The sequence below is a fragment of the Tupaia chinensis genome, unplaced genomic scaffold (assembly GCF_000334495.1).
Source record: "Tupaia chinensis unplaced genomic scaffold, TupChi_1.0 Scaffold000023_1, whole genome shotgun sequence".
In the NCBI taxonomy this organism is placed as follows: domain Eukaryota; kingdom Metazoa; phylum Chordata; class Mammalia; order Scandentia; family Tupaiidae; genus Tupaia; species Tupaia belangeri.
Window position 1 is genome coordinate 672,643 of NW_006159453.1, and position 17,301 is coordinate 689,943.

The 17,301-nt window shown below is 35.4% G+C and overlaps 1 protein-coding gene across 5 annotated transcripts in view; it reads right to left on the reverse strand.

Moving 5' to 3' along the window:
- Positions 1-2,854: 2,854 nt before the first annotated feature.
- Positions 2,855-17,301, reverse strand: part of MTF2 (metal response element binding transcription factor 2) — an 87,860-nt gene continuing 73,413 nt past the window's right edge. For all 5 annotated transcript variants that reach the window (XM_027770438.1, XM_027770436.1, XM_027770435.1 and 2 more), the window contains 6 exons: positions 14,172-14,239; positions 12,463-12,633; positions 8,217-8,322; positions 8,043-8,095; positions 7,827-7,931; positions 2,855-4,441 (listed from right to left, as the gene is read on the reverse strand). In XM_027770438.1, coding sequence (XP_027626239.1) covers positions 4,084-4,441; positions 7,827-7,931; positions 8,043-8,095; positions 8,217-8,322; positions 12,463-12,633; positions 14,172-14,239 — 861 coding nt within the window. In that variant the 3' untranslated portion in view covers positions 2,855-4,083. The remainder of the gene's footprint in view (positions 4,442-7,826; positions 7,932-8,042; positions 8,096-8,216; positions 8,323-12,462; positions 12,634-14,171; positions 14,240-17,301) is intronic.

Here is a 17,301-nt window from a genome sequence, read left to right on the forward strand (position 1 = left end):
TACACATGTTCTGTGTACATTCCACTAACTCACCATCAATACTGCTCATGTGATACCTAAGAAAATTCAAGAGTAACTAAATACTAAGGAATAAAGATTTTTGTCCATAGTGTTGAACTTTGGACGGCCACAAACCATTATTTAAGTTCTTTTGTGCCACCCACCTTATAAACCAATTTTTGTCTTAAATTTAGGGACATTATTACCACTACTGGGAACACATATCAAAGAGTGGGAGGGGGAAAGGGACTGGACACTTTTTGGTACATACGAAGAACAGAGAGTAGATTAATGATTTTGAAAATGTCCTGTTTTTGTTCTGGCCCAAACTACATTTTATCATCTGTTAATGTAATGTTTTGTTCATTTTTTTTTTTTTTGCTTGCTTATATCCAGTGGAAAAGTCTCTTGAATATACATCACATTCCTTGAAGATGCTGGACAAATAAGAAGCATCCATGAGATAACAGCACATGGCATAATGGTTACGTCGCTGGACTCACACATAGTCGACTGCAGTTAGAGTCCTGGAGCCAGTGGCCTAAAACTCACGTCAGGAGCATGTGCATGTGTATCCAAAATGCCAAGAGGAAAATGGAGAAAGTATCGTTGCATGACCATCCTCCCAGGGGGTAATTTCTCACTTTGTCTCTTCTCTCTTTGTCCCTCCAGTGAGTGCACAAGCCCTATAGCAAAAATCTCAAGAAAGAAAGAAAGGAAAAAAAAAATATATATATATATATATATATATATATATCCATGAGGGCTGGCAGGTAGCATGGTGGTTAAGGTGTTGGACTCCCATTTGAATGACCACAGTTCAAGTCCTTGACTTGGCAGCTTGCTTTCTCACCTTCTCTCTCTCTGTCTCTCTCTCTCTCTCTCTGATTAAACTGAAAAAATGTTAAATAATAAATTATTCTTTTTCTAAAAAAGCATTCATGATCAGATAAAGTTCTTACTTTACATTTAACAGCCAAATTTTTATTTTCCTGAGACTGCCATAGAAAAAAACAAAGGAGACTTAGGTGCATTCATAGAGGTACTCAAATATTTAGGAAAGAAAGAAAATTTCCCCACACAGAGAGGATATTTTTGTTGTGGTTGTTACCATTTCCCAAAGTTGCATGAGCCTTTGCCATTACACCCTCAAATAACGCTAGAACCACATTATGAAGTAGTCTGAAAAAAGTATGAAAGACCATGATCCAACTGAAATTTACTAGTATCTACTAGAAACTCAAAGTAGTATACCAAAACGCAGTTATTTCTTAGAACTCCCAACACTAATTATAGACATTTTGTTAATATACACATGATAGAAATCTAACATTGCAAAAAGAGGGTAGGGGAAATACCTCAACTCTCACCTATCAGTGAACACTTGTTCAAAACTAGTATCAAAATATACCTAACAAGATCTGATTTCATCAGCCCTATATTAGAATTCATAGAATAACTCTAATAGCCCATAATCAGTTCTAATTTGAACCAAAGGTCTAAAAATCCATGCTTATTATTTAGTACCAGAATATTTATAAAATTGTTTTTAATAAAAATATAATTAAAATGAATAAGGTATATATTTTTTACATCTTTTCCTTGTGGAGCCTATTAGCAAAGCTATTAAAAAAAAGGAAATGCTCTTATGTGAACCCTTACACCTCATATGTTAAATAAAAAGAAAAGAAAACATATATGCAAAGTAAAATCTAAATTGTTTTTGATGTTTGGGGACAGTGTAGATTACACATACACTGTCTTTTAAATCTAAAGTGTATAAGCTAGCTAAATGAGGCTTTTTTTAATGAAGATTATTTAAGATAACCATGCTGTAGTTATTTATATTCTATGTGGACAAGAGAAAAATTAAAACTAAGTTTTATAAAGTTCAATTTAAGTGAACATATTAGCAGTGGGCTTGAAAAATTCCTACCTCCCTAGGTAAATATAAGCAGTCAGCTACTGCACTCGTGTGTATTTTCAAGCAAATACAGAAGCAAAACTCATTAGCTCTTTTAAAAATACACACATTTAATGTTGGTCTGTTTTTAATTCTACGTAAAGCAATTCCAAAAATACAAACTGAACATCAGAGCCATGTGAACCACCATGATAAAATAAACAGACATTCACAATAATTACGTCTAAAGACAGTTCAGCTTGATAAATTGTCTTCCAAATATGTTAAAGAAAGAGTTACTAAAATACTGCTGGTGTTCAGTTAGAATTAAAGGACACTGGGGAAAAATGAAATAATATGATACAGGTGGAGTGAAAAGGGTTACACGGGATTTACATTTTCCATTACCCCTAGATATAAACAAACATTCAAAAATCAACACAAACTCTGTGTGTTATTTAAAATATTGCAGCTGCAGGAAAGGCAACTTTAAATTAATAGCTAGGGGAAAATCAAGTTTTGGTGGAGGTAAACAGAAGTGACAGTTTTTAATTTGCACTTTTGTAAAGCTCATTTATACCTGGCCAACCAGGAACCAAATGCAGGACAAGTAGATCTCTGCTTCTTTTGGCTATAATGTGACAAGAAAAGATCATCTTTTGAAGATGTTTAAAGAAATAAAGCAACTTTCTTTATAAACAGTCAAATAATCAATTAATGGAATAAATAAGTACTAACCCACATTTTTACCACTCTGTAATCACTACACTTTACATATTTTTCATTTTGGTGGCAAATTCTCCAAATTTTAGTCTAAAATCCACCAATCACTTTTAAAAGTAAAATGAACAGCCACCAAAATAAGAATATTCTTCTGTTTACTCTTTGGCTAAAAAAGAAAACAAACAAAACAAAACAAAAAGAAACAGAAGACAACTCTAACACTGGTGATAAAAGAAACTGTTTTTTTTTTAACATGTAAAATAAAGTTATCAATTTAAATCTTGGTACATTTTATAAAAACAAGAGGTAATGTTGTAATAAAACAGCAGTAGCCTTTGCTGGCAACATACTGTTTGTTAACCCTGTGCAATAAAATACTTTGTTCATACTACACTTATTCAAACATGACTAACAGTTACTACAGACATTTCAGGAATCTTCCCGGGACTCCTATAGACTTACTGTTAAAACTAAGAGACATTTACAATCATAATGTGCCATGAAACTTTGAAAATGTTACTTCTAATAGGAGATAATGTTCATATTATTTGAATTTGTTTTAGGTACTGAACAGCTGAGTTACAAGGACTGAAAGTGAAAAGCATTCTAAAAGCCCATGAACACTGTTGTTCACACCCTTCTTCAGAACACACTAAACTTGTTTGACACATTTCTCTTCATACATAGCAAGCAACAGCACCCAATAAAAGCCTGAGAAGAAATGCTGCTGTGTAAATACTGCAACTATTCCTGAAAAAAGAATTATGGGATATATACTCCAAAGCTGCCCATTCCCATAATTTGTATTGCATAGGTCACATAATCACACACATATATATACACATCTGTGTATATATATGCACATGCAAAGAATATATTAAGACGACAATGAAGTCTAGTCACAGAGCAATTTACAGGCTCAATATATTTTTTACACTTTGCTTGAAGGAAAATTTCAATATTTTACAGTCTTTCAGTAGGCATTATATACACTGCACTTTATGAAATCTAAAAGGTATTGAAATAAATTTTTTCCAACATTTTGGTAACAAAACAGACAATGTTTCTCCAAATACTTGTGCTATCTACATGATCTGTTTGCTCTGATAACCACTAATCACAAAAACTGACTCAATGGAATAGTTAGAAAAACTATCTAACACCATGCATGGGTTTGAATCATTTTTAATATTCTATCCTAGAAACATTCTACAAATCTTAAGATTTAAAAAATTAAGTCTCTGTTCTGATTTTTAAAAGATATCTTTTTATGACAATATCCATAACATTGACAGGTACATGTTAAGGCTAGTTTCATCTCCGTTTGTGATTTTTTTTTTTAAACTTTTTTTTTTTTTTTTTTTTTAAGAAAGATAGTAAAAGCCAGACTTCTTTAGGGGTTTGAACTGTACCTACAGAAAACCAGAGTGCAGTGAACATAATGTTCAGTCCTACAGTCAGGATGCAGTTGCTCCTTCCCATTCCACAAGATACTGCACCTTTCCATCAAGTGTCACCCGACGAGCCAAAACTCGGTATTTTTCGCCACATGCTATTCTACCTGCAGCACCAAAATAACTGGTAATGGAGTTTTTTAAATGATTGAGTTGTAACTCCTGATCTGCTAAGTTATTCAGAATCTCTGTGTTGAGTTCATCAAATTGATAATCATCTTTGCCTTCATCATCTTTTACAATTTCTGAGTTTTGAGTCTGGAGTGCTCTTCTTGGAAGGCGACCTCTTCTTCTCCGCAAATGTGGTATTGCAGCAGGCCAAGATCTTCCTGTTCGAGTTCTTTTTCTGGAGTCTGATAATCTATGGATCAAAAAAAGCCAAATTTATCTACTAAGCTTTGAGAGTATCCTCTGCCCGTACAATATGTTCTTTTAATTTTCTCAGATCACTCTACTTACTATTGGTATATACTGCTGCTGAAATTTAAACAAAAACAAAACAATACAAAAAAAAAAAATCAACCAAACCAAAACAATAAATGCTATATAAATGATTATTTGCCTTCGTTACTTTAGATACTATCACCTTTTTGGAGCTGAACTTTGCTTAGCTTATCTTCTTTACCTGTGTACTTTTATGCTTAGTGAATGAGAGCAAACTTTTAAACCAGGAGACAGATCAACAAAGCATATCTAACCAAGAGGCCCTACTTATAAGTTAGGTACTGCCAACAGTTAGATAGTTTATGGATCTGCCCCACAGTCCAGTGATTAAAGGAGCAATCCCACATGGCCAATCATAATTCAAATCCTGGACTCAGCAGATTGAAAAATACACCAAGCATGTATATGTGTGTCCAAAATCCAGCCAGGACAGAGAAATGGAGGAGAAAGAGCTGCATATGACCATGCTCCACTGGAGGGTTTATTTATTTTTTTTTAAGATTTATTTATTTTGGGGGCCAGCAGGTGGTTTGGTATTTAAGGTGCTGGACTCCCACATGGTCAACCATGATTTGAGTCCCAGACCTGGAGGCTTGCTTTCACTTTCCCTTTCTCTCTCTCTGTTTCTCTCTGGTCAAATTAAAAAATAATAACAACAACATAATTATCCAGAGATAGACAGACAGAAAGGGAGAGTGGAAATACAAATCACCAGGTCCGGAATTCGAACCAGAGTTGGCCATGTGGGAGTCCAGCACCTCAACCACCATGACAACTGATAGCACCTAAAAGGTGTTTTTTTCCATGCCCTATGTCTCTCTCTGGTGAGCACAGGTACCTTCTGACAAACAAACAAGAACATTCATTCATTCATTCATTACAACAACAAATATTTTGAAAGCATTGTTCTATGTACTTAAAAAGTAGAACAAGAATAGAGGTTCGTTCTCTCTCTCTCTCTCTCTCTTTCTTTTGCTTGCGGGTGCATGCGCTCACCAGAAGAGACAGAGAGAAAGGAGAAAGTAATTTCCATAGGCAATGGTAACACTGCAATTCCTTCTCCATCCATCCTTCCTTTTTGGGATTTTAGATATGCATACGCACGTGCCTGGCATGTTTCTCAAGCTTTGGGCCTAGGACTCAGACTGTGCAGTTGGCCAAGTGGGATCCAGCTGCCTTAATGACCAGGCCAGGAAACTGGTCTGAGGTTTTCTTATTACCAACCAGTTCTAGGACTAGTAAAATAATGGAATAATCTGGAATATGCACCAATTATAAATGTTGTTACTCTGGGTCTCTATTAACCAGCCAAATTAAAATCCCTTCTCGTCTGCGTTCACTTACTGAGTGAAGAAGTTGAACTAGGTAATCTTTGAGGTCCTTTTTGGCACAGAAATTCTGTCATTTTTATGACAAAAGGAGAATATAGTGTAACAGCTAAACGCAAAGACTCTGCAGTCATACTTCAGGAGTTAACAGCCTAGGTCTATTAGACTTGCTAGACACAATGTTGTGCTTATTACTTAAAACCCTCTAAGTCTCAGTTTCTTCAGCTATAAAATAGAAATCATAGAACCTACAACTAAAAATATTGTTTTAGAATTAAATAAGAACGTGTATTAAAAACAAAACAAAATAAAAACTAGCAGAGTATTTACTAAGGGGCCAAAAGAATATCTTACATTATTATTCAGGATTCATTAACAAATAGGTTATAGTCTAATCTTTAATTTCAAACTTTTTATTTCACTTCTTCTTTCATGAGAGAGAAAGATACTTTTTCACACACACACACACACACCCTTGGCAGTCTTGCCATGCCAAAATGTCCTCCTAGCATCCCAACCAGCCAGGATCAGCACACAAGCACATCCAACACCTTCATGTTGACCTAGGATCCAAACCCAGGCCTCCCATATGGCTTCAGCATCATAAAGTGGCCCTCCTGCTTGGCTAGGCCTTTAACTTAAATTTTTAAATAATTTATAAGGGCAATTTTTTAATTGTGAATAAAAATTAAACAGAAGAAAATATAAAACAAAAAAATAAGTAGTCCTGATATCAAGTAGACTAAACTTTTTTTTTTTTTTTTTTGCTATAGGGCACATACACTTACTGGAGAGACAGAGACAGAAAGCGAGAAATCGCCCCCTTAGGGAGGATGGCCACACTGCAATCGCTTCTCCTCCATTCGCCTCTCAGAATTTTGGGCACACATGCACACACGCCCAGAATGTGTTTTAAGCCACCAGATCTAGGACATGAATCATGTGGGAATCCAGTGGTTACACCATCTGCTGGTCCCTAAACTTTTTATACATGACATTATAAGCTTTAGGAAAAAGATGACCTTCTGAAAAGCTAGAATAAATAAATTGTAAGTATGATATTGATAAAAATCCTGAATTTAAAATCCTTTCACTGAAAAAGAACTTATGTGCCTGGTTTAGAATTATTTTTCAAAAACAAGTATATTCCAAAGGCAAAAACATATGTATATAAGAGAGGTATAAAATGGCCTAATGGAGCCGACAGGTGGCGTGGTTAAAGGTGCTGGATTTCCACATGGCTGACCACGGTTAGAGTCCTGGACCTGGCAGCTTGCTTTCTCACTTTCCCTATATCTATCTTTCTTTCTTTCTTTCTTTCTTTCTTTCTTTCTTTCTTTCTCTCTCTCTCTCTCTCTCTCTCTCTCTCTTTCTGGTCAAATTAAAAAATAATAACAAATGAAATTAATAAGTAAATATTTTTTTTAAAAAAGGCTTAGAAAAAAAAGAACACAGAAGCTTCTAAACCCTAGTATATTCTTCTCTATTCACACAACAAATTTGAAAAACTTTAATGCTTGTTCTGATATGGGAAAATATTCAGATGAAATAACTTAGGGAATCTACATAGGATTGATTCTCAAAAAGCTAAACAACATATATATATATATATATTTTTAGAGAGATTTATGTTATAGGGCGTGTGCACTTGCCATAAAGACAAGAGAGAGATAGCCAGAAACCAAGAAATTACCATGCTCCCCAGTAGGGACGGCCATGCCACAATCCCTTCTCCATTCTACTCTTATGATTTTGGGCATGCACATACATGTGCCCAGTGTGATCTTCAAGCCACTGGGCCTGGGAATTAAACCACGGTCAGCAATGTATGTGGGAGTCCAGCAACATAACCATTACACCATCTGCTAGTTACCTTATGTAATTTTGAAGTAGTAAAAATTACGCAATTATTGCTTTATGAAGAAAAAGAATCTATAAGGAGATTAGTAAAGAATAAGAATGTAAAGTATCTACCCATAATGCCTGGAAATACTAGACGAGGTAGTTTCTTTTGCACTGGAAGCACCCGTGAAATCCACATCTGAGGTATTGGATGAATGTGCAGTTCCCTCAGTTCTCCTGAGACAAAAGAATTTAAATGGTATAACCACTATATTACACAACATAGAAATACTAATTCCTCCCTAACCCAAAAAACTCCTAGAAAGGAGAAAATACTTTTCTATTTACCCTATAGAACAAGGTAATTCCAAAGTAGGACTCTCTGAAAGTGATTCCTTATCCTGGAAAATAAAAATATACATAATTAAAGCATGGTTCTAAAGTAAGTTGAAAAAATAGTAGCTTCTTAATTATTTCATACATCCTTCCTCTCTGCAAACATAGACCAATATGTTCTCTTACCAAAGATGGTTCAACGGTTTTCTGAATCATTTTTCTTGTATATGGGCCAGGTGGGCGACCTACAGATTTTTTCTTTCCTTTTTTTTCTATACCATTGCTCACTTCCCTAAAACAGAAAACCATTATGTATTTCATCTCTTAAAAAAGAAAACAAAAAGATACATGTGTTATTAGATATAAACATGTACTTTATGTTAATAATGAAAAACTGCATTAAATATAAGATAAACTGCATAAATACAAGAAATCTACAAATTCAGTCACATATATAGTAATATACTCTAAATTAAACAAATATTTCTTGACTTAATAGATATTTACATTATGAGAGTTTCAAGGAGAACATACTCTCTTCAATATAAATCTGAAAAATATATACCACCTAAAGATTCAAAATGATGACAAAAAAATAGACAACTATACTAGATAGAGAATTTTGAAACTCCTAACTAAAAGTTCAATTATTTAGTTTAGGTCATTATGATTTGGGAGAATGTTTCAAGAATTTACTACGAAAGATGACTAGCAGTTAACCTCAAGGAGCCAGGAAGTATCCATGTTAAAATTATAGTAGCTATCAATAATTTGGCTTTAGAGATAAAAATACATATAGATTCATCAATGACATTAACAGAAAGAGAACAAAGCCCAAGGGTGGCAGAATATGAAGGAGAAAGAAATAAGAATATTTCACATTGGCAGGAGTTACTCAACAAGCAAAATTAAAAAGACCTAGAAAACGGTTTCTGAAGCATGAAGCCAAATACCAAGGAAAAGGAAGGAAAAAAGTACAACCGTTAAGGATCTCTCCAATAAGTAGCATGGAAGGACAAAAGGGAAAATAGCAATATACAGAACATCTTATTTCATTTGTTCAATAAGCAATAGCTAACACATAAAGGGCTTATCTAAAAAACACAGAAACAAAGATGTCCCCTGTGCTAAGGGGTTCACAATATATTATAGTTAGAAGGTAGCAAAGGTATAAACAAACTAATAAAATTAGATAAGTGCTACGAGAAAATTAAACTGCAAATTCAATTAAAAAGTAGAAAAAGAACCATAATGTATTAAGCTAGAAAGAGGTAAATCAAGAAAACCAGGAAAAACTTTACCCACTTCTGATGCCAAACTAAGAACAGAGAAAATAAAGGTAAAAGTATGAGGAAAAAGAAAGTAAAGAAGCTAGAAAAAAGCAGAACTAGATCTATAATCAAAGATCTCAAGGATTAGATGAATGGATACACATTTTCTTGAAACATGAACAATACAGCATTGATGAAGGATCCTGGAACCTAAAAGTACTTTCAAATTAAAAGGACCAATACATACACAGGCCCCAAAAGGAAATGATGATGCAAAAAATAAATAAATAAATAGATAGATAGATAGATAGATAGATAAAGCTAAGCCCTTATCAGATGACCTGATAGCTACCAGAGATGGAGCATCCTATCAAAATTAAGATAGAAATGACAGAGAATTTCTTAGACAGTATTTTTTTATATCTAATTTATAATATAGACAATGGTAGATAAGGATCAGTGATAAAACTTCAAAGTGATATTAAGTATTCTTTCCTTTAGGAAAATCACTATAATAGCACTACTTCATTAGAAACTTTAAGTGACTATGATATATTGTCACTACTTTGTAATTACATTTTCTTTACTTGCCAAAATGACTATTACATACCTTTTATTTATTCAAATTTCCCTCTCTGTATAACACCCTTAGCTATCTTTGTGTCATATTTCATTGAAAAAATAGAAGCTAGCAAGGTAAGAACTATACTCATCTTCAAACTGCCCAATCTACAACAAAACCGACATCTGTACTCATCATCTCCTTTTCACCCCATTTCAAAAAGGGTGTTTCTTCTATCAAAGGTCATTCCTATCATTAAACACTAATATAGATTTCTCCCCTTTTGGCTTCTTAAAAGACTTTATAATTATCTCCTCTCTTCCAATACCAAGCTCTTCTTCTACAGCGGGTCACTCTTACCAGTGCACAAAAGCAGGCTTCAATTCTCTTCCGTCTATTTTTAAAAAACATCTTTTGGCCAGTCCCATCTCCTTCTTCAGCTGCCATTTCATTTGTCTGCTTCCCTTCACAGTAAAACCTGAGAGCTGAGGACAAATAAACCTTCCACTTCTTCTCATTCAGAATTCTTGGTTTACTTTTTTCCCCTTTTCCATTATTATTACTATTACTTTAACTATGCCTATGTCCCTCATATATAAAAGCCCAGTTCTGATGTATAAATTAGGCAATGCTGGCATTAATGACCCTTCAACACACTCCAATCTGGCATTTTCTACTCTGCTGAAAAAATTGCTTTTGCAAGGTCACTAATATTAAAATGCTACCTTATTCGACATTTTCTCTCATCTTAATCCACCTCTCACTAGAATTCAATATATCAATAGTTTAATCAATACCCATCTTTCTTAAAACACTCTCCCGTTTTTTTTTTGGTTTTAATGGCACCAAGCTTTCCTGCTTCCCTCCAATCTCACCGATCATTCCTTTTATCGGCTCCTTTGTTTATAGCACCTCTTCTAAATTTGTAAGTGATATCAAGGCATTATTTTGTGCCACAGTCTCTTTCTACCTGCTCCATAGGAAATTTCATAATATAGCTTTAAAATAAAAATCACCTTTAAAAAATTCAGCAAGTTGGTATCACCTACTGTGACCTAGCCTATGAATTCTTAGTTCAGACATTCAGTTGTCTATTACCTCATATCCTCAAGTTGGGTAACCCTCATAAGAGTCTCAAACTAAATGGATATGAAACAGAACTCTTCACTCACCATCTCAAAATCTGCTCTCCAGATTTTGGTAACAAACACTACCATCCACCAATTGCTCATATCAGAAATCTGGGCTATATCATTTAATCAGATTCCTCCCTTTCTTCCATAAAGGTAATTGATTAGCATATCTAATCAATTCTGCCTCCAGCAGAAATTCTCTCCATTTAGAAGTTACCACCTGCAAACAACTATCATCTCTCACTTAGACAACTGCAGGAGCCTTAGTTTTCTCCTTTTTCTACTCTTACCTATTTAGCATCCATTTCTAAAATAGCATCTAAAAACATTTTTAAAAAATAATTAAATATACTTTCATCTTTTAAGGCTCCCCATGATCTTTAGAAAACAGCCCCCAACTCCTTACAAACCCTACATAATCAAGCCCTGCCCAAACCTTTCAACACCTGATGCTGCTCTCTCTCTTCATTCATACACACTGTTCCTAGTTTTCTGTGAGTTCCCTGAATATATCTTAGGGCCTACACACTTGTTATTTATACTACCTGAAGCACCTTTGTTCTTCACATTTTAAAACCTTCTTGTTCTTTAAGTCTCAGCTTAAATATTATCTTAAATATCAATAGTTCTCCCTGAGCCCCTTCCTTTTAAAGTATAAGGCTTCTGTCTCTATCCATTCCAATAAAATCTAAAATAGTATCATCTTTCCTAAATGGCACTGACAAGATCTGTACTTATCTTAATTGATCATCACACTTCTTCCCAACTATAATGTAAACCGTCAGGGCAGGAGAAAAAAAAAAAATCTGTCTTTTGACACTATCCCCAGTGCTTAGATAATGAAGTGCTTGATGAATGTGCCAAACAAATGAATGAATGAATGAATGATAAATGAATAAACAAAAGAACAGACCAGTACTTAAGTTGTTCACTAGCAAAATCAACAGAGTACATTCCTTTTTTTGTTTTGTTTTGGGAGAGGTTTTTGCTATATAGGGCGCGTGCGCTCACCAGACAGACAGACAAGAGACAGAGAGACAGAAAGCGAGAAATCACCACCCCCCAAGGGGGGATGGCCACGCCGCAATCCCTTCTCCTCCATTCTCCTCTCGGGATCTTGGGCACGCACGCATGCACATGCACCCAGCGTGAGTTTTAAGCCACCGGGTCCGGGACTCAAACCACGGTCGACTACATGGGAGCCCAGCAACATAGCTGTTATGCTAACTGCTGGTCCCAACAGAGTACATTCCTAGAAGGTCAAAGACCTAAAATAAACAAATGAAAAAATAAACATCTAGCATCAATTCTTTGAACCTTGTCTAAGCAAGAAAATTACAGACAGGAAAAAACAGTGTCAGGATAGCTGCCATGTGTACTTTCAAATATACTAATGATACTAAACGACATACATTTTTAGTTATAAATAAGCTAAAGAGAAAAACTAACCACAGATCAACTTTTACCTTGAATCAGATATAGGTTTGGATGCCTTTCTGCCTTTAATTTTAAATTCATGGGATGTTCCTTCAGGTTCTTTTTCTGCTTTGAAAGCCACATTTGGTGGCACAGGAGGAACACGAATTCGTAACCCAAACAAATGCTTCTTCTTCTTTATTTCTTTCCCAGACATAAACCTAAATTTTTAAAAAAATTACCTAAATTTTAAACACTGAATACATACAAATGGCAGACCCTACCCTAACTCATAACTTTCAAATATAAGGCCCTTATCCACAAAAGCCCACCCAATACTACAAAAAATCTCATTTCCCTGGTTCTCCTTGATTCTTACCTGCCCAGAGCTAGATCACAGTAGGATATGATGGAGGGAACGGACAGAAACAAAAGGGAGATGAGCATATGTCTACTTTTCTTTTTCAATGGTGCATTTAACTTTTTAAAGGAAGGAAGAAGGGCAAAGAAAGTTATCTTTTTAGTTCCAATATGTTTTTCCATATTTTGTCATCTGTTTGAAGTATCTCAAAAAAGATTTAGGAAAAGAATTCATTGTCAGAGTAGATCTGTGAGGAGAGAAACCCTGGTCAGAAATAATAGAGGACATTATTGAAAAAGAAAGTAGAAGACCGATCTGAAAGGACCAGAAAATAAAAGAACAGGAGTATCTAGTGTGCTACCCCTGGAATTGGAAACCACTTCGGGCAGACAAGTGTTAATTCACTGGAATGTGGTGTTGGGCCCTTGAAAAATAGTATGTTCTTTAGCTCTTCCCTTTAGCTTCTTTAGGGTCCTTATTTCCAAATACTTCCAACTAACTTATTAGTTATTGTAGTTTGCCCAATGACAAGAATCTCTACCAACTGTTTGGAATGTTCTACTTTTATGCAGATTTAAGAAGAGGAGCCCCAAGTGCCACCATAAAAAGAACAGATGTACCCTAAGTTGGAATTCCGACCTCAGTGTCCCATAAAATATTTTTACCAGTACAATAATTGCCCAGATAGCTTATGGTTCTTTGAGCCAGTCTAATGATACAGCCACTAATAATTACAACATTATTTAATGAGGAAATATTGACAAATTCAAAATAACAACTTATTACAAATATATTACAATTCAGTAAGTTTGCTGAAGTCACCATATATGTTTATAAAATTTCTACTGCATTCAAAAACATCCCAAGAAATGTAGATATGCTAGTTTTATAAAGGGGGAAGTAAATCTATATAAGAATATATGAAATAGTATCATTTAATTATCCTAGACAACTCTGACCGGTAATACTACTTTTCTGTAACTAATGGCAAAACCATATAAGATCTCGATATTTAATTTTTTTCCAAAATCTCATATTCTTGACAACATGTTCTCATCTTTTACATATTCCCACCAGGTAACAAGATTTTATTTTACTTTCAGTACTCTATATTATAGAAGTAAGTTATTATTAAATAGGCTTTTTCAACAGAGAAACAGGCCAAATTCTCCTGAGATACTGATGTTTCCCACACACCATTCCCTGGAGGATTATTCTTCCCCCTTCTCCAACCCTCGAAAATCACTGCTTTACTCTAACTGAAAGAGAACAGGACATTAGAAAGCTTGAAGTGGTATGTACTTGTTCTGTATAACAATCCCACAATTCTTAAACAAGGTCATTATTCCTTATACTAAATGTCTCCCTCATAGGGATACATAAAATAAGTCAACTTACATGGTCTTGTAATCATTTAATGCCTCCAGAACATGCTCATATCTTTCAGATTTTGGTGTGTCTGCCAGCTGTGAAGTATCAAGAAACAATTTAACGTGCTACAATTTCATCAGTTAGAAATATACAGGTGCTAGATAGAGGCAATGTGATGCAGAAGAAAAGTGTACTAACTTGTAATCGGAAGAACTAACTTCTAATTCTAGATCCTCACAAACTATGCAACCTAAGGCATTTAACCTCTCAAGGCTTATTTTCTCACCTATGAAATAGGGAGTAATATATACTACACTAATTAATTACTAATTCACTATCTGATCAAACAACATGCTTGTGAAGGCAATCAAACTGTAAAACACTACAAAAATGGGATTTTATTATTAGTTATGGTTAAATTATTAAAAAAATTCTATGACCTGGGGAAATAATACATTAGATTATGTTAGCATTTACCATAAAAGCTTCTAATAGATATAAACAGGAAGTATAAAAAGTAATGAGAAACCTATCATTTCATTGCCCAATACCTCTAATATTAGTATAACCAGTAATCTCCAACATTTTTCAAAGTACTGTGAAATTGGAAGGTTTTATTTTATAACAATTATAAAATATTAGCTAACCTAAATAGCTTAGTAATTTTTCATCATCATAAACCATTTTAAAATCTAAATATTTGGGACCAGTAGACAGCATAATGGTTACACTGCTGGACTGCCACATAGTTGACTGTGGTTTGAGTCCCGGAACTGGCTGCTTTAAATTCACGCCGGGTGCGTGTGCATGCAAGCCCACAATCCCAACAAGAGAATAGAGAAGGGACTGTGGCGTGGCCATCCTCCCAAGGGGGTGATTTCTTGCTTTCTGTCTGTCTCTCTGGCAAGCACATGTGCCCTATAGCAAAAATCTCTTAATTAAAAAAAAAAAAATCTCAATATTCAATTCTAGAAAACACTCTCTTTTGTTCCAAGAGGGCTTTCCCCCATATACCTTTCTACCTCTTCTTCAAAGTATAATAAAATCAAAATCACAGCCAGTATGTTCCTTCCCAGGTCAAACTCCCATACCTCGGAACTTCTTTAAGTAAATGAGCAAACAAACGGCCAAAAAAAATGTTGGCACTAGAAGACATTTACAAGTCATCTACTCCAACTATGTTTTACAGGTAAGTTAACAAATGTCAACATTAAATGAACTTCTCAACCTGGCTATTCAGAGAGACATCTACCCAAGTGATAGAGCCATTCATTCAACATTCAGAGTCCACTCTGTGCCAATGTGTTGGGTGCTAAAAAGTACATGAAATAGGACAGTTAAGTGGTCATTCCTTTATACCACATCATCTCTTCCTGTAACTTAAGTGTCCAATAATTGAGAATTTCTATTAAAGAAGGAACAGAATCAGATTTCTAAATTGCCAGAAGGTACATGCACTCACTAGAAAAAAACTGAGACACAGAGGAAAAGGTATAAAGCACTACCCAATGGGGTGTAGTCACACCAGAATCCCTTCTCCCACCAGGATTTTGGGGATGCATGCACACGTGCCCAGCATGCTTTCAAACATGCCTTTAGGGTCTGGATATGAAATGTGGACAGCCATGTGGAATTTTGCTCATACTAACCTCTAGACTATGGGGCCTACCCTAGAATCAGACAGTAAAGTTTGAAAGAAACCCTAGATCCAATTCGACCTTCCACCCATATTGTGATCGCTTTCATATTAGAGACAGTGGTTCAACCTTGGCCTAATTATTATCGTTGATAAAAGCCGATGAGGTACTTGTGAAGGAAGCCCATTCTACAGGTGGGCCAAAACCTTTCTCTCCAGAACTCTTCTAGACTCACTTTGACAAGAGAGATCTTTGAATATTTTAAAGCAGCAATCATGTCTAAGTTACAGGGTTTTTTTTGTTTCTTTGTGTGTTTGTTTTGAGAGAGATTTTGTTATAGGGCTCCTGCGCTCGCCAGAAAGACAAAGAGAGGCAGAAAGCGAGAAATCACCTCCCCCCGCCCCAGGGAAGATGGCCATGCCGCAATCCCTTCCACCCTTCCATTCTCCTCTCAGGATCTTGGGCCTGGCGTGAGTTTAAGTCACTGGGTCCAGGACTCGAACTGCGGTCAACTACATGGGAGTCCAGTGACATAGCCATTACGCTAACTGCTGGTCCCTAAGTTATAGTTTTTAAAAGCCACATCACATGATTATTCCAAAATAAGCTTCTGGCTGACTAAGCCTATCTTCTTGTTCTCCTTCACCACTCCAAGTCGGAAATCTTACTAGATGAACTGCTATCAAATCAAGTATCCCCTATGATATAGCTATACTATTGTTTTGTGTTTTCACCTAAAAGCAGAACTATATAAATGTTGTTCGTTTGATTTTGTTTTCAACTTAATGTTCCAGATTATCTTTCCAGGTGCTTCTGTTACCCTTCTTGAATAGAGGTGGAGACAGAGAACCCTGTGGCCCTCCATTAGTCTCCCTCACAAATGTTTCTAAGCCATTTATTTTGTTATGCTATGTCAATTAGTTACAAATCCATTCATTCATTTATTTATTCATTTATTTATTCATTATTTTATTTGCTATAAGGCTTGTGCACTTACCAAAGGGAGAGAAAAAGAGAAAGAAAATGAGAAAGCAAGCCACCAGGTTTGAGACTCAAACTGCCGTCAGATATACCTCAACCACCATGCCTCCTGCTGGCCCCCTACAAATCCATTAAAAAAATTTTTTTTGAGAGATTTTTACTATAGGGCACGTGCACTTGCCAGAGATACCAAGAGAGACAGAGAGATGAAAAGCAAGAAACCACCACCCCTGCCAGGGTGGATGGCCATGCTGTAGTTCCTACTCCTCTCAGGATTTTAGGCACTCAAGCACAAGTGCCTGGCATGCGTTTTAAGCCACCAGGTCTGGGACTCAAACCACAGTCAACTACGTGGAAGTCCAGCAACATAACCATTATGCCATTTGCTTGTCTCTCCATTTAAATTTTTACTTTAACCAATGCATACTTCAGTATCTTACCTGATATCAACTTACAGTGCCTAAACAATGCCCATACCATTTGACAAAACAGTGTTACTTAACATACAAAAGAAGAAACGAGGGTATTTAACATGATAT